Here is a 21,922-nt window from a genome sequence, read left to right on the forward strand (position 1 = left end):
CGAACATGTGTCATGTGATTTATTTCACAATACCAGCTTTTTCCCTTTATTTTCCAAACTATATTCAACACATGGAGTATGGACATTCTAGATTTTCATTGTAAAAGTTGTAGTAAATATATTTCATAATATAAAAATAATGTAAAATTAAACAATACATAAATAAAATGCAGGGAAAAGGAAGAAAACACAACGAAAACAAAGACCTTCAGGGTGTGTTGAACAGATGACAGGGACAGCTTGACTGCACTAATTCTTATCTCAAAGGATTTTATTTTTTAATTATTTAAATATATAACATATAAACAATACTTAGACTCTTAATCTGTTCTCTTGTTCCATAAAATGCTTCGGACAGTTTCCATACAATAAAATGAACAGTCCTTATTTTCTGATATTGCTCCTTTCACCTGTCCTGCCATCCTCACAGTTCACCCTCATGTCCTCTCCCGGCTTCCGTAGACATTCCTTCACTGTCAGTTAGTGTGCGGTGACAGACAACCATCGGTGAGCCGACAATCCAGCTCCGAGTGTAAACTATGGAAGAGATTAACAACATTGAAGTCACTCCGTGCACAGAGTCCGACTACCTGAAGCCGTTCAGGGTGCACTACAACCAGGTGAGTTATTTCCGTCTCATAACGGTTGATAGAGGATGCTGGATGCTGTAGGCTAGCCCAACCCCCCATTCATTTTGCAGCTAGCATGCTAGCACAACATGAAGGCTAAACTGACCTTAAACACAGACGTTGACAGCAACAATTGACGTTACTTTAACCACAACGACTAGACAACTGTATTCAATAAATTTTCACGTCTAACATTTCCCTCTGTGTGTGACATTAACCGTAAACCCGACACAGCTAAGAGGCAGACACAAGCTAGCATACTGACGGTATCCTTTTAAACTGAGCATCACGTAAACGTTAGCACATGCTTTACATTAGTATGAGGAGCTGGTGTTAACACGGTTCAGCAGTGTTACACACAAGGAAACGTGTTTTCTGTCTGGATAGCAGGTCAGGTGAGACTTGTTGATCCCAACTGTCAAATTGGCTCCTGTGTGAATGCAGCCTGTGTGCTGTCAGTGTCTGTGGGTCAGAGGTCTCCACAGCTCAGAGTTATATGGAAGTAAATTGCCAGTTTATATGTGGTGCATTGTTGAGACGTGCCTGTTCAAATCTGATGGGATTTTTTTAGAGCTAAGACTATTCTAAATCTCAGTTTCACCACACTACAGTGAAATTACAGGTCCAGGATACAGCATGAAACACAGCAGGGACATACAGTATGCATTCAGCTCATTGCAGCTGCAACCCTTTACATTAATGTCAAAGTATTTAAAGGTGATGGTCTCTTGTCCTACTGTACGTACCAAACCTGCTTACTGCAACCTTTTTTATTTTAGTCACTTATTGCCAAGTTCTATGTGTCTTCCCACACCATCACAGGCCACTGATGAAAGTGTGAAAGGGCGCATTTGCATAAATATATTTTTATCAAATATGCAACAAAACAGATTCCTTAAGTCACGGTATCAGATACGACTGGTCAGTATCATGATATGAGACTAGATATTGTCTTAGATTTTGGATATTGTAATGTCATGATTTGATTTTCTAAACTTGCCAGACTGTTCTAGCTGTGCTATTATTTGCCTTTACCCTCTTAGCCATTATATCCGCATTACTGATGATTAATTATCCAAAATACTCATTGTGTAAGTATGTGAAAGCACCAGTAATCAACCCCACACTGTAGTAGCAATATCGATATTGGGGTATGTGATCAAAAATATCGGCGTATTTGATGTTCTCCATATCTCCCAGCGCTAGGTAGAATGGCCAAGGGTAGATAGGTGGAAATAGTTAGAACTAGGAGTGAGCAATAAGGATGTTTACCCTATACAGCATTTTTTGGCATTGAACGTGACCATAAATGTCGGTCTTGCATTTCGGATACTACGCCTTCAAACCCAAAGACATTTTTTCCTGAATGAAGCCTTGAACTACTACCTATTGCCTTGTGAAAGGGTGGCTTGTAAGTCTAATTTGGCAAGACTTGTTGATGTCTTTAAGATTGTATTTTTCAGAGATGCTGATTGGCGCTGAAACTAGAGATACACCGATCCAGCTTTTTCAGTTTCGATACCGATCCTGTTGCTGTGGCTTTGAGTATCAGCCGATACCCGATACCGATCCGATACCATGGTTGACCTAAAAAGCTTTATACCTTTACATGTAGAACAGAAAAGACTAGAGGCATCAGGCATTGATGACTACACAGTTCTTTCTTAAGATAAAATGAAACAAGATGAAACAGATTAATGCAATGATGAACTCTTTATTTTTAACAAAATAAACAATCGTGCAGCAGCAGTTGAAATAGTGTGACATACCTCCACACAGCAGATTCTCTCCTTCGCTCCATGACGTATGACTTAGCTCGCATTGCAATAGATTTAAAGGGAAAGAATCGCCTTAGGTATAGGTTGCATTTTCCGATACCTGATCCATCTATTTTGATGATATCGGGTCCGATATTCGATCCAGATATCGGATCGGTGCATCCCTAGCTGAAACTGAGCATAATAAGCGATAATAATAATTATAATAAGCCAGAGTAAATATGGTTTCTTTGTCATTTTCATTTTAAAATGTAGTGTTTTTGCTATAGGTTAAATTCTGTTCTTCATGGTGACTGATTTTTTTAATGCCACAGAAATTTCTGGCCTCATGTTACCGTACATAAATATGATTCCAATGAGGTAAAAAGGTTTTAATTTGCGGAGAAGAGAGCACTGGTATCTGAATCTATAGCAGGAGAGAAACATTTTGAATCAGGGCATCCCTAGTAGTATTTTTCTTCATGTATATTTAAGGTGTTTTGTATTGGTGGATATTGAAAGTGATTGTTGTATAGATTCAGTTTCCTGTGGACCTACTTAAGCACATTCACACCAGCATATAGGCCTACTGTTTAGTTGCTAACCATCCATCCATCCATCCATCCATATATCCATATCTATTCCATCCATTTTTAGCTGCCTATCGAGGTCACGGTGGCAAATGGGGTGGGCAAAGTGGATCGTCTGCGACTGAAATCTCGTTAACTGTACATTTTTATCCCATGAGATCAAAAGTGCTCAGTATTGGAAATCGAAAGGCATGAGATGAGCGTGAGTCTGACGCATGACTCCAAATCAGTATTACTATGCCTTATTTATCAGTGTTTTTATAGATAGGTGCATCATTACGAAAATATTTTGTTTGAGTCCTGCTAAAAGAAAAGTGTGATGACTGTGTGTCCTGATGGTCTCCAGCAAAGTGAGAAATGCTTCCTCACCCAAACATAGGCTGCAGTCCAGGACGAATTTATTTTTAGGTTTCAAAATATTTGTGCTGTTTTTCTGTTCCTGGGTTATAGACTTGGCTTCTGTTGTGTAAAATCAGGGTAGTGACAGTGGTGCAGAGGATGTATGATGGTAAAACTCACTCTTCAAACACATTACATACCTTGTAGATGATAGGAAGGGGCTATTTAACGTAGTCTGACTGATGAGGTGCAGTTCATGTCATTAGTACAGGCAAGATAAAAGCTATTTTGTTCACTGTGGGCAGGGTGACAGTGCTCAGCGTTCAGATGAAAAGTGCTTTTTAAACATAAAGAAACTGCCACTATCAGTGATTTGAAGGAGATCTTTTATAGCTTTGCTTTTTAATCAGAAAACTCAAGTACCAAGACACTCATGTCGAGGGGAGCTCAGCGAGGAGGGCTTTTTCTCCACATTTGGGGTTTACACCTGTGACAGCGGGGGGGGGGGTTAAGCTTGTCAAGAGAATGGCGGAACGGCTAAGACAGCAGATGGACAACAAAAGAGATGATGGGTGGACTCCCTCTCCGTCCTGTCCTCCCTTTCATCCTCGTCATCTCTCCTGTGCGGCTCGGGAGGGGCTGCTCAGGGACTCCCCACAAAGGCCTCTCAGTCACAGTGAGGGAGCATCTCTTCCCCAAAGCTTTTATGTTCATCTGTACATCTGCAGCTTAGCCACTGGACACTAACCGAAACCTGTTCTCACACCCACACACACACACACACACACACACACACACAGAAACACACTCTTAAAGTAGATAATGTCATGCGTGAGAGGCTCTCTTCATCATTAGTGTTTACTGGTGTTTTGTCTCGTCTCCCTGGCCTCCCTCTACAAAGCAGGTGATTGTCCCTCGTTGACTCTGGGAAACCCCTCTTATCTCTGTCACCTCGTGCTTACGTTGAATCACGGGTTGCTACTCGGAGCCGGATAATTACCTCCCATTTATTCATTATAATGATTTGAATTATTCATCTGGAATTATTTATCTTGTATAGCTTACAGCCAGTGACCCTGGCACTCCTTCAATGAACATGAGATCCATTATGATCTTAAAACACACATCTTCTCACATGAATAGTTATTTATGGGCTCAAGCCTGAATCATGGAGGTAAAATGAGCCTAATGAGCGTGAGGGTGTCTGTGGGTGGCGAGACGATTGTCTGCATGCTTAAAAACTTTGATTCAAGGCAGGGAGATAATTCAGTATGATAATTTATTACCTGTGAGTGGAGATATTACAAAATGAATTACTGAAGTTCTTGTTTAACCCAGTGAACATTTTTGTCTGAAGTAATGAATAACAGTGGAATTCACACCATAAAACACCCTACACTTCCCTTCTGAACTGAAGTTGAATAGTTGATTCAAAGTTGTCACGTAAGTAAAGTTAACTGAACTAGAGAAAACAAGTTTGAATCGACAGCTGTATTGTTACACTAACTTTCATCATGGTTCATATTGTTTTTAATTATGATGAGAAGAAACAACCCTGACTTAGCTTAAAGGGACAGTTCACCCCTGAATCAAAAATACATATTTTTCCTCTCACTTTTAGTGCTATTTATCAATCTAGATTGTTTTGATGTGAGTTGCTGAGTTGTGAAGATATCGGCCGTAGAGATTTCTCCTTTCTCTCACATATAATGGAACAAGATGTCACTCGGCTTGTGGTGCTCAAAGCACCAAACATATATATTTAAAAAAACTCTTAACAGAAATCATGACCTGGTTACTCAAGATAATCCACAGACCTTGTTGTGAGCGGTTTCATGTAGGAACTAGGGCATTAACAGAAAAGTCGATTTGTCGACGTGTCAACGTGTCGACGTCAGTGGCACAAGTCGACACTCCCCGGGAGGAGTCGACAAATCGTGTTTTTTCCCTCTCTCTCTCTCTGTGTGTGTGTGCTTGTGTACGGAATGCAATCGCTGCCTCTGATTGGCTTACGCTGATACTTTATCCTTGACTTAACCAGTAGTCATAGTCACTTCATAAAAAGGGTGGTAACGTTACTTGGCGGCGCGTAGAGGGGAAATTAACACAAGACCACAACAAGACAAGAGACATGGCTGCAGAGAACGAAGAAGGTGATAGGCCTGAGAAAACGCCTGAAGGCCCGAACATACTCAGGCAGAACGTAGAACGGAGCGGACTCCGCGGAGGTCCACACGGACTCAAAGCGGATGTCCGCAAGCCCTGTGCGCGGAAAGCTCAGATTTTACGACCGTGCTGACTTTGCTCCGCGCACCAGTGACTGCTCGGCATGTATTTTTCACATCGTGGGGATTTTTCACGGACATTTTTACAGGAAACTACAACGCTGAAGTGCGCTCGACTATGAAAGTCCGAATGACTGCGGACATTCCTTGCGGAGTCCGCTCCGCTAATAGTACGCCTGAGTATGTTTGGGCCTGAGAGTGACAGACACACATCACATGTGTGGAGATACTTCACTTTCCTCCGCCGTGTCAATGTGATGACGTCATCAAATGACTTGTCGACTCGACTTAAGGCCCGAACATAACCGGGCGGAACGTACGCGGAACAGACTCCGCGGAGGTCTGCAAGCCCTGTGCGCGCAAAGCTCAGATTTTACGACCGCGTGGACTCCGCTCCGCGCACCAGTGACTGCTTGGCATGTATTTTTCACATTGCGGGGATTTTTCACAGACATTTTTACAGGAAACTACAACACGGAAGTGCGCTCGACTATGAAAGCCCGAATGACTGCGGACATTCCTTGCGGAGTTCGCTCCGCTAATAGTATGCCTGAGTATGTTCGGGCCTTTAGACTTTATTGACAGATAAGTTGACCTGAAAAAAATCAAAGTCGTTAATGCCCTAGTAGGAACTATTTTCTTTCTACCAAACTACACCCACCAACCGTATCACCTGGCAGAAAGAACCGTGCATCTACAGCTAGCCTTACTGAGCTAACTTAAGTTACAGTTCAGCTGAGGAGGATGATCATTAATATTTACATCTCATGCTGTCACAAGTAGGCATAGGAAGATATGAAAATTGCATGTAACAGTTATCCTCACCAAAGTAATTGGCATTCTTGATATTATTCCTCATCCAAATAGGTTTAAAACTCTTAAAATGGCACTAGAACACACTGAAATAACTTTACCTTACATATGGTTAATAAACAAATATTTTTGTGCATCACAGACAGGACACACATATTTTTTAACTTTTTTTTCTATCTCAAAAAGCCAGGCTTTTAAACATTTTGAAATGACATCATGTCTTTTGATATGAAATATGACAATGCTTGATTAAGGTCTTTTGCACTTTTTGAGGTTGGTTGCCCTGCAGTCTCTTTGGTTGCTGCTGAACATGATTATTTGATAATGAAAATTCACCACCATCAATTTATTCACAATAAAATTATATATCATCCCATCCCTGGTCTCGGGCACAGGCCTCTTATCCATGAGGAGATGCACACTTCCTTCTGCACAGTGATATGGTTGGGGGATATAGAAAAATTTTAACAGTATTGGATGGATTACCATGACTTTACAGACATTCAAGATTCTAGGACGATGACTCGTGATGACTTTTTCTTCATTCAGTAGTTTGTGGTTTAGAGTGACAAGTCTAAAAAACTATTGGCTTCAGTGATCCCTTAACTTTCCATGTGGCACCATCATCAAGTCAACATTTCATTTTGTCCAAGACGTTTATTTATGACCAAGCACCTGCAAAATGAATAACATCACAATCACATTACAATCAGGCTTAGCTGTAGTTTGTGTTTAGAGCTAATTAGCAAATATTAGCATGCTTAAACTAAGGTCATGGCATACATTATACCTGCCAGTGCCACACATCAGCATATTAGCATGATGACCATTTAACTCAAAACACCACTGTGTCCAGGTACAGCCTCACAGAGCTATGAGTGTGACTGTAGACTTTAAGCCTTGTTTCTTGACAAAAGACTTTAGGGATTGATCTATTAACATAAATATAAATATAAATCGCCATCTAAATCACTATATCATGCCCATCATGTTGTAAGAAATTAAAGCATGGATTTAGAATAATTATCTCACATGAATTCTGCTGACTACACAGTAAAAATCACTTCCACACATTTTTGGCATTTGTTTTTAGCAGTGGTTAAAACAGAAATAGGCTGGAATCAATTCCTCCAAGTAGTATCTCAGTCAGTTTGCATTGGAGGAAACATGTAAACTGACTTGATGTGATTTGAGGTCTACATGCTTTCTGCGGATTTCACCCAGGGACACAGTCACGTGGGCGTGTACTTGAGGAGTGTGTCCTTGACACTGGTTTCGGCACTCGTGGATAGGAGCCACTCACCGGGTTGTTTTAATGCTGCACTGCAGAGCCGTAGTTTCATCATTACTGGTCGATCAGTTTGTGCAGGTGCAGATGTTCTTTGTCAGTGTCATTTTTAGACTTAGCTGATCATTAGTTCAGTGGTTGTAATGTGTGTGTGATAGCCCTGCTGCCTTTGTTCAGGCTGGAGAGAAGACAGAGACCGGAGCTAGAAAACTGGAGAGCACATGTTGAGATTCAAAGAGTGCTATTGTATTTGGGGACGGTAGTCGATTTTTTTTTTTTCTTTCTGCTGCAGCTGCCGGCTTTATAGTGTAGTCAGGAGGTGTGTGTGTGTGTGTGTGATGGTTATAAGTCTTTAAGCACCTAAAAGACCATACATCCCTCCCTACAATAGCCATTCACACAGGAGTCTGTCATTTCTGATGCCCAAAGCCAGAGGGACCACATTAATTTCAAGGTCCTGTGTAGCCTGGTCCTGCTCCCCTTCCTCTCTCTCCCTCTCTCTTTCTGTCTCTCTCTCTCTCTCTCTCTCTCTCTCTCTCTCCCCACGGGCTAATCTCTCTGTCGTAATCCATGTCGGCCATGATTCTCCGTCTCCCCTGGGCCATTGAAGCCGTCCCCGCCCCCCTTCTCTCAGCAAGTGGCCCGAGTAATGAGGGGAACCCCACCATCTGTGGGTAGTGACAGGATACTAGAGAGGGAATGTGTGTGTGTGTGTGTGTGTGTGTGTGTGTGTGTGTGGTTTACTTCGTACAGTATGTGGTTGCTAGAAAAGAAATCATCTTTTTGGCATTTAATCGATGTAGTCAGTCATCGCCAAAATGATTGTGAGACCATAATCAAGACGGGTGTTTGTCTTTGTCTTAGTCTCTAACTGATACTGTTGGGTTTTTGTTCTGGGTTTTTGTCTTGGTGCAGCTTTTTTTTTTTTTTTTTTTTTTTTTTTAAATTAAGGCCAGGTTTAGTCCTGCAACTTCCTGTTGGAGAGATATCGTTCTGACTCATTTCCCCTCCCTGGAATCACTTTTCTGAATTGACAGACCATCTTGGAAATTATTTTTTTCTCACACCTTCCACCATCTGCTTTTGCCAGAAATCTCTGAAAGCTGTAGCTCCCATTTATCCTGGAAGGACAGCACACTATTTCTGTTTGTGCTGTAAAGCGATCTCATACTATATGCCTTAACATAGCCAAATTTGATCTTTTTATCTCAGTTTTGTCCTTCCGTCCCCACTAAGCATGTGTTTTTTTTACTCCTAAAAATGGAGCTTTTTAAATAGAGTGGCTTTATCTGTGACAGTTTCCTGCGTTAGTGTGGACAAGGAAGCCAGAGCGTCCAACCACAGCTGGCACGGACTGTTGGGAAGTAAAGTTAAGGAGGGCAACTTTCTGTTTCAGCCAAATGCTCATTTTATATGTCAGTATACAAACTCTCTTAACAGGTTACAGCCAATGTTGGGCAGTAAGGCATTACTTAGGAATGCATAGGGGTGTAACCGATGCAGAATTATTCCAGTCAAACCGGATTTATGTGTCCAATATGAATATTCAACTATTTGTTCCTTTTGTATCATATAGAATTTGAGAGTTTGAGCAGGGTTCAGTGGGACATTCAAGTTAATAGTAGCCTTAGTAGTTATCAAGCCCTGTTTGGTTTGGTTCAATCGAACTCAAGTTTGTTTGCCCCCTAAGTGCGGTTTGTTTGGGCAGGTGTCAACACAGCAATCACACTTGCGCCTCATTTTCAAACTGTATGGTTTGACTAAAATGAACAATGACAGCAATTTAGTCCACGATGACCAGCACTGAAACCAACCTGCGTAGTTGTCCCTCCATTGTGACATTAGAATTTGTCACATTTATCTTGCAAGTGTGCTCTTCTTCAACGTTTTGTTTACTTCCTGGATTTTTCCCACATGGAAATTCTGACCAATCAAGAGCAGCTTTTTTGCACAAGGCATTTGATGTGGTCCACTTGTAAAGCTTCTAGAGCTGTCAAATGAAATTGCCCTTTAGGGGATTAATAAAGTTGTCTTGAATCTTGAATCTTGAATGCTGCCGTGAGAACACAAACCAACTCTAGGCAATTATGGAACTTTGTAACAAAATTAGTCCCTGATTCTAGGGCTGGACGATTAATCGAATTTTAATCATGATTCCGATTTTGGCTTCTCACGATCATAAAAAACATTATAATCGAAGAAAAATGATTAATGTGCCACACGGCGTGGCGTGTATGTAAGTTCCTGTGCTGGAAAAGCACTGTGAATGCACCTGTGTTACGTGCAGTAGCAGCAAGCGTGTGATGTGTGGATCAATAATATGGGGAGCGAGTGATTGAGAGCATGGCAGAAAGGCAGCCTTTGGGTGAGAAGAAAGGTAGGACAACTTCAGTCATCTGGAAACATTTTGGCTTCAAGTTGACAGACGTCGAGCAAAAGGAAATTGTTTGCAAAGTTTGTCACGCTGTCGTGTCTGCCCCCCAAGGCAACACGACCAACTTATAATCGTGTTTATTAATCGTGATTTCAGTATCAATCAAAATAATCGTGACTATTATTTTTGCCATAATCGTCCAGCCCTACCTGATTCAGACCAAAGCAAGACAACTCTAGGTCTGAGAGCACCCTCACTGTAAGTTCAAACCAGAAGCTTCCAAAGAGGCAAAGTCTCTCACAGATGCCCAACATGCACGACTGTCAAAAATATTTGTGGCAGCTTTGGTCGCTCTAGTCGCTCATCACGTGAATCATTGAACATTTCATCATGCTTGTCAGTTTGAAGGAGCTGCAAAGCGGACTACTGGCTTGAAAGCAGCGTAGTTGCTGCTTGCTGTTGTCCATTCAAAAAGCTCACAGTTGGCCTACAGAGAGTTATGTTTGGTCAATGAAAACAGAAAACATGTGTCATCCCATTCAAACTAAGCAAGGAAGCTTTGCATGCTAAGTCGCAACATTAGTCTGCAATTCTCTCCTCTATTACTAACATTACACACTTTAAAACTCACCAGACCAACCAACTACCGCCGCGACACTGTCCCAAGCCTCATTATAAAGGACTGAGTGGGCGTGAATGCAAGTAATAAACTTTTCGATATCCATTGTTGGAACAAGTGTGCTGTAGAAACCAGTTACACGGCTTGTTCTCTGGGACCCGCTTCATCAAAGCACATCAGCATTCCGATTGGTTGTTGCCGAACTGCATCAGAGCTCATTACCATAAAGTTAAACAAGTTTTAACTCCCCTCTGGACCGCTCCGGTCGCTTTGGTCGCCCAAGACACGCGGCTGACGACCAGGTTGCCTGAGTCGCTGTTGGTTTGAACATACAGTCAGACTTATCATGGGTCTAGGTCTGCAGCTGCCTCTACCAGAGAGCAGCATGAAAGATAAGAACGCTCAGTCAACTGAGGGTTCTCTGACTGATGATTCAAATCGTCGACTGTCATGGGGCTGCCCTAGTAATGCGTTACAGTGATGAAATTACTTTTTTTAAGTCACATTACAGTTATCCCAGTAATGCTCTAAAACTTTGACAAGTTGGGGTCGGCTTTCTCACTGTCTTACCGGTATTTTGGTGGAGGGCTGATGTTGGTATGGTCTGTCTGCATTCAGGTGGCTGGTTCGGGATGTGTCAGCTTGGGGTCGGAGATTTGGGGAGGTTTTTAGCCTCGACAACAACAGGAGAAATGCACTTCCTGCTAACTTCAAAGTTGTCTTACCTGCTGTTGTCTTGCCCACTTTCAGAGTCACCTAGTTTTGTACAGAGTTGGGGGGTGTATGAACCCTGAAGCTGTATTGTGAGATGAGGGCCTGGTGCTGCATTCGGTAGCTTTTGGTGGTTAGTAAATACCTCCAAACCTCAGGCAATCTACATAATTCATTGTGGTCATGGCAAGACTCAATAGGCTCTGTAGTGAATTACGAGGATCGTAAATGGTGCTCACTAATAGTTTTGCAGATGATTGTCTCTAACTTTTCAGAACCACAAACCATATATTTGTTTTCTGAATACTGGTGCTGTGTTGTTTGTGCTGTAGTCTCCACAAAGCACTCTTTCATTTAACAAACATTTATTAAAACCAAGAATATCAACAAAAGAAGGAGTGGAATGTCCCACTGATTTATTCACATGGCTATGTTGTTATTAGTTAGTTCCCAAATGTTGTCTTTCCAAATGTTGTGTTGCTAACTCTTCTAACTTCAGTGCAAAGTATAATGCAGTATACACTGAGTGTGCTCTGTGCAGAGATGGAAATATCAGTTTGACATACGCAGGACAGCTCTAGTGTACATCTATATTTATAATCTACATCTAAATACCCCACAATTTACCTGTAAAAGGTTCATTGACATGAAAAATGCTCTGTCTCATAAATTATTCAGTAAGCACACTTTACAAAGCAACAAGCCATGAGAAGTGCATCTCCGCCTCAGTCACGACAAGTGATTTATCACACACACACACACACGCCTCACACTAGTTTTGCTTTCACTGACAAAAAGTGAGAGGGGTGCGGCTGGCTTGGCCTCAAGGAGCAACGATGGCGTGTAAGAGGTTCGGCACACGTTGTTGACATGACAGGTTTTTGTGAGAGTAATTACACCGGTAGATTGTCTGCAGCTCAAGAAGAGCATCTTTCATGACCTGACTGCACAGTGGAGAGTTTTGATGATGTTGACGCCTCACTAATGGCTGACAGCTGGAGAAAAGATGACTAGTGTTACGTGTGTCTTCAGGTCTTACTGGCTTAGTGTATAAATTCCTGCTGCATGAGCCTGCAGTGTTACTTTATGGACAGTTTAAACAAAATATGGATGGATGTAACGGAGACAAACAGCAGATCATCACAGAGCTTTGATTCTCTGTCCAAACCCAATTGGGCCAGACCCGACCCGCCAGGTTTGGGCCAGGCTGTAATTAATCACATTACCCCAGGTTCCCTGGGGTAATGTGATTACCCCCAGCTTTAATCAGATCAGGTTGGCATCAATTTTTCATTTAATTTTTTTCTGTTCTTGTTTTTTTAAATGCATATCTAATGGTCTTAAGGTGCATGTTTGACATCATGTCACTAATATCTGTTACTGCACGAAAATACATTTTTTTATCGTGGAAATTCGGGTTTTAAGTTGGGCTTGGTCGCAAAATTGCTGCCGTGGCCTGATTTTTTTGGCCTGCTCATAGCTCTAGATCATGAGAGTGGAGAGGATGAAATCAGTCAGTACTTTGTATTGTTGCTTGACTTATATGATTAATCAGTTATCAAAGTTTTATGGTGATTGTTCTTCTGTCTGTTTATTTTAGGTGCATAGGTAAAGTAGAATTTGCTGCATTGATAGATATGTGCTATAAGTTATTGCAAAGATTTTTTAAATTCAAGTCAGTTTTTTTTCAGGATGATCTGAGCTCAGTATTGAAATGTGCATACACTAAGTCTTTATCATAGACCTGATAAAATAGCTGTTGCAGTAGATACAGGTGACACCATAGCAACACCATAAGTAAACCTAAACCTACACAAACTTTGGCTCCGTGCTCTCATTTCACATCACAACATGATTGTTAATGATCCATGAATGGCTTTATGTTAGCTTGGCTTCACACTGAGGCCCTGTGGTCATGACCTGTTAGGTCATGCACTGGTCATTTGACCATTTGTTAAGATGATATTGAGGACTTCTTAAAAGCTGAATATTTTTTTGTTTCTTTACACAAACTGTATGGTATATAGACGCTTGACTGAAAGTATGAATTAGATTATATTTTATGGATGAGTAAATACAGCATTGTAGTGTATTCTTCAGGATTATGTCACTATCATCTCTGTTATATCCAGTTGAAAATGCCACTTCATTAGCTAATTAATCGTATAAAATGCAGGTTAGCCTGTTATGGGTAGAAGGAACCCAGGGTCACAGGTCCATCATGTCCGATGTATCTGAGGTTTACGTAAGGAAGTTGCCCTGAAATAAACTCTGTATTTTGAAACTTAGACGAAGTGTGCTTTAATTCTCACTTTTTGTAGGACTTTATTTAACTTAAGCGTGTTCTGAGGTCACAGGGAGCTATAGTGTTGCACAGGTGTTTATGAAATGTTTTTGCAACATACAGTACAGGCCAAAAGTTTGGACACACCTTCTCATTCAATGCGTTTTCTTTATTTTCATGACTGTTTACATTGTAGATTCTCACTGAAGGCATCAAAACTATGAATGAACACATGTGGAGTTATGTACTTAACAAAAAAAGGTGAAATAACTGAAAACATGTTTTATATTCTAGTTTCTTCAAAATAGCCACCCTTTGCTCTGATTACTGCTTTGCACACTCTTGGCATTCTCTCCATGAGCTTCAAGAGGTAGTCACCTGAAATGGTTTTCCAACAGTCTTGAAGGAGTTCCCAGAGGTGTTTAGCACTTGTTGGCCCCTTTGCCTTCACTCTGCGGTCCAGCTCACCCCAAACCATCTCGATTGGGTTCAGGTCTGGTGACTGTGGAGGCCAGGTCATCTGCCGCAGCACTCCATCACTCTCCTTCTTGGTCAAATAGCCCTTACACAGCCTGGAGGTGTGTTTGGGGTCATTGTCCTGTTGAAAAATAAATGATGGTCCAACTAAACGCAAACCGGATGGGATGGCATGTCGCTGCAGGATGCTGTGGTAGCCATGCTGGTTCAGTGTGCCTTCAATTTTGAATAAATCTCCAACAGTGTCACCAGCAAAACACCCCCACACCATCACACCTCCTCCTCCATGCTTCACAGTGGGAACCAGGCATGTGGAATCCATCCGTTCACCTTTTCTGCGTCTCACAAAGACACGGCGGTTGGAACCAAAGATCTCAAATTTGGACTCATCAGACCAAAGCACAGATTTCCACTGGTCTAATGTCCATTCCTTGTGTTTCTTGGCCCAAACAAATCTCTTCTGCTTGTTGCCTCTCCTTAGCAGTGGTTTCCTAGCAGCTATTTGACCATGAAGGCCTGATTGGCACAGTCTCCTCTTAACAGTTGTTCTAGAGATGGGTCTGCTGCTAGAACTCTGTGTGGCATTCATCTGGTCTCTGATCTGAGCTGCTGTTAACTTGCGATTTCTGAGGCTGGTGACTCGGATGAACTTATCCTCAGAAGCAGAGGTGACTCTTGGTCTTCCTTTCCTGGGTCGGTCCTCATGTGTGCCAGTTTCGTTGTAGCGCTTGATGGTTTTTGCGACTCCACTTGGGGACACATTTAAAGTTTTTGCAATTTTCCGGACTGACTGACCTTCATTTCTTAAAGTAATGATGGCCACTTGTTTTTCTTTAGTTAGCTGATTGGTTCTTGCCATAATATGAATTTTAACAGTTGTCCAATAGGGCTGTCGGCTGTGTATTAACCTGACTTCTGCACAACACAACTGATGGTCCCAACCCCATTGATAAAGCAAGAAATTCCACTAATTAACCCTGATAAGGCACACCTGTGAAGTGGAAACCATTTCAGGTGACTACGTCTTGAAGCTCATGGAGAGAATGCCAAGAGTGTGCAAAGCAGTAATCAGAGCAAAGGGTGGCTATTTTGAAGAAACTAGAATATAAAACATGTTTTCAGTTATTTCACCTTTTTTTGTTAAGTACATAACTCCACATGTGTTCATTCATAGTTTTGATGCCTTCAGTGAGAATCTACAATGTAAATAGTCATGAAAATAAAGAAAACGCATTGAATGAGAAGGTGTGTCCAAACTTTTGGCCTGTACTGTACATCTAAGGAACGCACCCATTTTATATCGGCCGATATTCGCCTTGTTGACTGTCTTAGGCCTATTGGCTGATAAGATCACATTCAGTGATCGCAGTTTTGCACAGGCTAAAAAACGGGGAAAACACCCTATTGTTTCCCTGGTAATGCTACATTGTAAACAACATTGACAGAAGAGAGCTAGTTGCATTAGCTGTTAGCAATCAGTAGAAGGAACTAAATACTACTGAAGGTTTTATTGAGTAACATTATGATGCATTCAAGCTCTATTCAGTTTAAATAAGTGTTGGGCAAAGGCAAATTAAAGTGTTATCATGATGTGTTCAAATGTAATCTTGTAAAATAAAGTTTCTGGCAAGAAACTTGAATAAATCCAGCTGTTTGGTGTTTGTTTGCACAGCAATATAAAGTGGATGTTAGAGAGGGAATTACATAATATTATATATGGTAAACAGAGCCAGGGTAATAAAGGGCTGAATGACTTTAAAACAGTTTAGTATTTTTATATGATAAAGATTATCGGCTTTTTTTTTAGTTTTATTTCAAAAATCGATATTGTATGAGCTCAGAAAATTTTGACTATGTGCATCCCTATGTACATCACCTCATCAGGCATATCCTGTCAGCCAAATTCATACCACTGAGAATGAAAGTGAGAATATTTAGGATTAAGTCTTGTGAGAAAGGACACAACCCCCACACTCTCTTCAATCACTCAAATCAGTCAGTAGCATTTTAAGATGTATGTTGGTTTATTCCTGTTTTAGATCGAAATCTCAAAGTTGCACTTAAGTACATCTCACACAGTGGCACATCCTAACTCAAACCCTGTTGCCACAACAGTAGCTTTATTATGTCTAATTCTATCAGTGCAATTAGTTTGCCATTTCTGCTCCTCTCGTTTCTTGGGTGGTTCTGAAACTGCACTGCCACACTCGCACACACACAAAAGAGGAAGGCACATCTATTGTAGCTGAAATAAGCCTGTTCTAGTACAGCTGTCATCCCTGCGTCTGAAAGAGCTTGTGGGTGGAGAGGAGGTGTAGCCTAAATTTGAATCAAGGCCATATTTCCTCAGGCATTGAAAATGTAGGCCGACTTTACCATATTTATACAGCATGCGATGTGAAGACAGAAATATATGCTACGTTTTCAGTTTAATTCACACATCTTTGCTGAATTAATGTGAATGATAGAACATAGAAGTCAATTATATTGAATGGCTTAAAGGTGTTACTTACCTGACCTCACCTGCAGCTCCTCATCTCACCTGTTCACTGTAACTGCTCTTTGATTTACTGATTTTACCGATCTATGTATTGACTTCACAGTAAAACTGCCAACACCTTTCCTCGCTTCACCTTGTATGAATGAAAATAACCTCAAAAGGAACTACACTACCGTCACTTTTTGCGTCATTGTCTCCTAACACTTACTTGAAAGTAATGAGCCAACAATCAGACAGTGTGTTGTGATGGTGTCTCTTTTGTGCTGGTCACACCTGTCTCGGTGGTTTGATTGGAATCGAGCTGCTGGAAATTTACTGAAGGAGTGTTCAGCTGCACGACATGTCCTGTTGATGTGATGATGTGACCGCTGGGCATATAAACACTCAGCTACACAAACTGTTGTCATTGAAGTTTAGTAACTACAGGACATGTTTTAGTATTTAGTCATCAGGAATCTCTCCTTGAAACTAAGTCAAGCAGTGTGGGCTGTGGATTCTTTTCTGACTGAGATGCACAAACAGTCACTCCCAAAAAATCACCCACACTAGTCTATAGGGGCCTGTAAATATAAATCAATAAATATTAGGACATTAACAAGACAAAAAGGTTTTTTTTTTCTCAGTTAAAACTCACAGGACGTTCCTGACATTTTGCCCTAAGCTGCCAATTTCTGACACTGACAGACAGCACATTGTTGTCAGTATTTGCTGTAAGTTGTGTATTGAATTTGGCATCCACAGTAAAATTAGCTTTATATTTGATAAGGAACACACATAGCAAATTCTTCAGCAAAGTTGTTCCAGTAACTATTATGACTTTTTGCTGAATTACCGTTGATAGGTGCAGGCCCAGTGCTTTTTGATCTGCATCTGCAAATGTTTTTGTTGGGTGTGGGTTGTGATGTTACTTCAGCGTGCCCAAGCAAGCATCAGTTGTGGGGCAGCTGATTGCTTCTATAGAAATCATATTAAATAAATAAATCAGCAGAGGTCTAACTTCCTGCCATACAAGTCACATACAACACAGGGAGTGAGAAGTTGGAGCATACTAAATACCCACTATTTGCCCACTTTTTGCATGTACTATAGTTTTACTCAAGTGTGTGAGAATTAAATTAATGGTGCTTTTATTATTTATGCTTATGCTGTTTATTTTGTCTTATTCCCTCACAGAATGGCACAAAGAAATCCTGGGACTTCATGCGAACCCATGATAGGTAAAAATGCATTTTATTCTTTACTGTCACTGGATAGAGGCATTTGATGTGTGCACACATGAACACACTCACATGTAAAAAGAGACTGAATTACTATCAGAAAAGCTTTTCACGCTTTTAAATATCTGAATCTGATCTCATGAATCGGCAAATGAGGATGACTTTGATGAACTGCGTTCTAAGGAATTTGATTTGCACCAATCTTGACCTATACATCTTGTTCCTTTTTACTTCTTTTTTTTGATGGACATTCTTGTGCACCATGAAATTTATAAATGTAATAATACCCTATATGCTCATGCTTTATATGCACAGTTAATGTGATACGTTGTGTGAGTTACTGCCACTTTTTGTGTGTGTCCTTTCACCTGTATCCATTATTAGCACCTCTCCCTCATGGTATTTGTATACTTTTATTCTCGAGCATCTCTAAAGGATGTCAAATACTGGGAGCACTGTCAAACCAAAACAGACCTTGTTTTTCTCGAACTGGCGCCCTGTTATTCCACTTGCCCACGGCTATAACTGTCTTGAGCTTTGTGGGGGGCACTTTAAGAGAAATATCACACATTTGTGTCAAAACCCTGGTTCCTACTCCCCGCTCTGCCCAGGGTACCATAATGCCCTGAGGTAAGTCTCAGGTCATTTAAGCCCTCTTTCCTCCATTCCTGACCCCAAAGAGAGGTCCCTGTGAAAAATAGTTCCACTGAGACAAAAGCAGTAAACCTTAAGCCTGCACTTCCTAAAGAAAATGGCCCATGGGAACATCCAGCTTTCCCCTGTGGAAATTCTGCCAAAGTGTTATTCCCCTTTAGTGTATATTGAAAGGATCCAGGATTGTTTTGCATTTTTGTTTAAGTGCGCATGACGTTCGCTCCTCAGCAGGACAGTTCTTGTCACAATTCAGGAGTACTTTGCAAAAATGTGAAAGACAGATTTGGGGGTAATGTACTGTAAAATATCTAATTTAGTGGATGTCTTAAGGAAGATAGCCCTTTGCTCATTCCTTAAACACCTCCAAAGATCAGTTTCCTCATGGATGAAGACTTTTCTTTGTAGTCAAATGAAAATAATTTGGCTCCATCTTTCAAACATTAACCTTCAACATTTCTTGTGATTAGTCTTTAGTCACTTGATTTTGTCATTGACAGGATAGTTAAATATGGGTTTCTATGCTTCGGTGCTTCTTGAAGATGTTGGTCTTTCAGTGGTCATTCAATTGGTTACTGCTATTATACACCATCCATATATTCTCCACCACTGATCTGGTTGTGGGTCCACTGACAGCATTGTAAGCAAGGTAGCCCAGAAGTTCTTCTCCCCAACGATGTCCTCCAGCTCCTCCTTGGGGTTTGCAGACCAGAGTACCTCCACAGGAAGGCATCCAAATCATATGCCCAAACCACTTCATTTTGCTCCTTTCAACATGAAGGAGCACTGGTTCTCTCCAAGCTTCCTTCCAGCCTAAAGACTCACCTTTGGGGACAGCACGAGTTTGACGGGAACTTCTCTCATTTTGAAAGCTTTTATCCACAGTGGGAATGTCAACGATAAACCATAATCAGTTAACCAAAAATATTTTTTACCATTTACATGTTAGTCTATAGGTTAATTTTATTAGTTCAGTTTACTGCTCTGCGCACCACCCAGTCTGGTAGGAGCTAGCTAGTTAGCAGTGCTGCTCATTCGGCCATTACCACGAGTAAGGCCATCCCTTAATACATCTATGGTCCCAACCTAACAGTGTTGCTGTGGAAATATTGTGCCCACCCTCCAGTCTCCACCCAGCTTGCCCTGGTGAGTAAGCGGCTTAATTTTGGGCTGTAAAACCCCCTTTAGCATTGTTGACTATATTATCACTGTTAGCAGTGGCAGCATGGCTAGTGGTGCTAACATAGTAAACAATGCTAGGAGGGTTTTGCTGTTCAAAATAAAGCCACTTACTCACCAGGGCGACCTGAGGAGGGACCAGAAGGTGGGCACAATGTGTCCGCAGCAATGCGTTCGGCATTACCAGTCGTAATCACAAACTGAACAGTGCCGCTAGCTAATGTTAGCTTCCTTCTGACTTGGGTGGTGACCAGAGTGTGGGCACTGGGCATGTTTCCACATGTAATGTGTATATGTATCTGTCATCAAAGCCAACAGAAAATAAAATAAAGGGCAAAACATTTACATTATGAAACATTAAAATTTCACCATCTCTGAATGGATAGCACTTCGAAATGGGATGCTAAAGCTTACTGACTCAAAGGAGCGACGGACTAAAAGGAAACGTCTCTTGTATTTCACGTTTTTTTTTTGTTTGTTTGTTTGCTTTTTTAAATTCCTGGTTAGTTACCAGTTAAAGGGCCAGTGTGTAATATTTGGCATGGTTTATTGTCAGTCTGAATCTGAATCTGAATATTCTACCCATTAATATGTTTATACAAGTGTATGATCGCTATAAAATAAAAATTTGTTTGGTTTTCGTAGCCTTATAATTATGCTTTTATATATATATATATATATATCAAGGGCCTTGCTTTAGAGAGGTCGCCATCTTGCGCCGCCATGTATGTATGGCAGACCGAGCGGACAATCCAGCCAGCCAGAGAACGCGTTTCGTGTGTATAAATGAACCAACGAAGACAGCGGAAGGAAAGAAGAAGGAGGAAGAAACAGCAGAGAGTGTTAGTAGTTCGTCGATAGAGAGTAGTGAAAAGTTTTTTTAGTTATAAAGTTTGCGAATGGACCACACTTACCACGCAACAGGAGAGAATGAACCCGAACCGTCATCTGCGAGGAAAAGAAGACGCAAGTTCACTCCTTGTGATGCACTCTCTGCGGCGCTTTTCCTCCTGATGATATATCTCCCATTCCCAATCCCATTCTGTGCATTCAGCCTTTCTTCTCACCCGCTCAGCATCAAACACATGGAGTTCCTCATCTGTATGCTCCGGCTCAAACAGGTATGGCTCTGGGTCTGTGTCCGCTACAAGAAACTCTTCAAAATCGCGTTCAAAGTCGTCCATTGCAGCTACTATAGTCCGGAGATATTGCTAGGCTAAATAAACAGCTGAGCACTGTTTACCGGCTACGCTGTCAGTCAGTGTGCGGGCTGGAGATTGGCGGAGCAGAGAGGGGAGGGGGGTCCCCACTTAGTATCGTAAACGAGTACGTGTATAAAGTTATGAAGTGTGTCTGTTACGCTAGAAGAGTCAGAGTTTGGGACGGAGTCTTTTACCCCCTGGAGTGTTGCCAGAGTTTCTGGAGTGCTCAAATAAACGGGCCTTTTTCCCGAACGCTCCTCTGGTCTCCTGCTCGTGAGGGATTCATTACAATATCGTAACATGGCTTAGATTTCTAAATAAACATTCACGTCGTCGCTAGATAGACCTACTCCTGAAAAAGTCGTGCGCAAGGCTTTTTGTCCCTACGAGGCCACTGTCATTTACCCAAAGGGAGGGGTGAGCGAGTGAGCCCTGCAATCTAGAATTTGACCACTGATGTCACTGTTTTCAACGGTTTTCAACCCATTTTACACACTGGGCCTTTAATGGGTGTAGGCCTTTCAAAAGCAAAATTAATTGAAACTGACATTCCTAATCTGCAGTCTAATATATTCAGTCAGGACACAGAGCTCATGATCATAAGTGGGGTCTGGAGGTTAGATCGATGAAATTGGAATCTGTACCTTCAGACTCCTCTACCACGACAATCTGGTGTACTGAAACACTGGCTTAACCTCAAACAACAGCAGAGGTGCAATATTGAAATCTCCATACTGGTCACTGACCACTTCTTCTTGGGTTCTGCTCAACCTGCTGACCATGAAACAGGATGGATATACCAAAAATTTCCTTCACTAGTTGCCACAATTTCAGGGCCTTGAAGGCGTCTATAGGGACAATGCATCTCTAAATCTACAAAACCACACATAGGGTGGATGGGCACCTCCTACTGCTTTGTTATTTTGACACCTATGTGTTTATGGGAGTGTTTGCATAGGGGGGCAAGTTTATCACTGGAAGTGACTTTTAATGACAGACAGTATTTT

The 21,922-nt window shown here is 41.4% G+C and overlaps 1 protein-coding gene across 1 annotated transcript in view; it reads left to right on the forward strand.

Annotated features, from left to right (window-relative positions):
• The first annotated feature begins 480 nt into the window (after positions 1–480).
• The window catches only part of nudt14 (nudix (nucleoside diphosphate linked moiety X)-type motif 14), a 40,537-nt gene continuing 19,095 nt past the window's right edge, over positions 481–21,922 (forward strand). Inside the window, exons 1-2 of the mRNA XM_078173916.1 lie at positions 481–620; positions 17,840–17,883. Of these exons, the coding sequence (XP_078030042.1) occupies positions 540–620; positions 17,840–17,883 (125 nt within the window). The 5' untranslated portion in view covers positions 481–539. The remainder of the gene's footprint in view (positions 621–17,839; positions 17,884–21,922) is intronic.

Source organism: Epinephelus lanceolatus, chromosome 13 (assembly GCF_041903045.1).
Source record: "Epinephelus lanceolatus isolate andai-2023 chromosome 13, ASM4190304v1, whole genome shotgun sequence".
Classification (NCBI taxonomy): Eukaryota; Metazoa; Chordata; class Actinopteri; order Perciformes; family Serranidae; genus Epinephelus; species Epinephelus lanceolatus.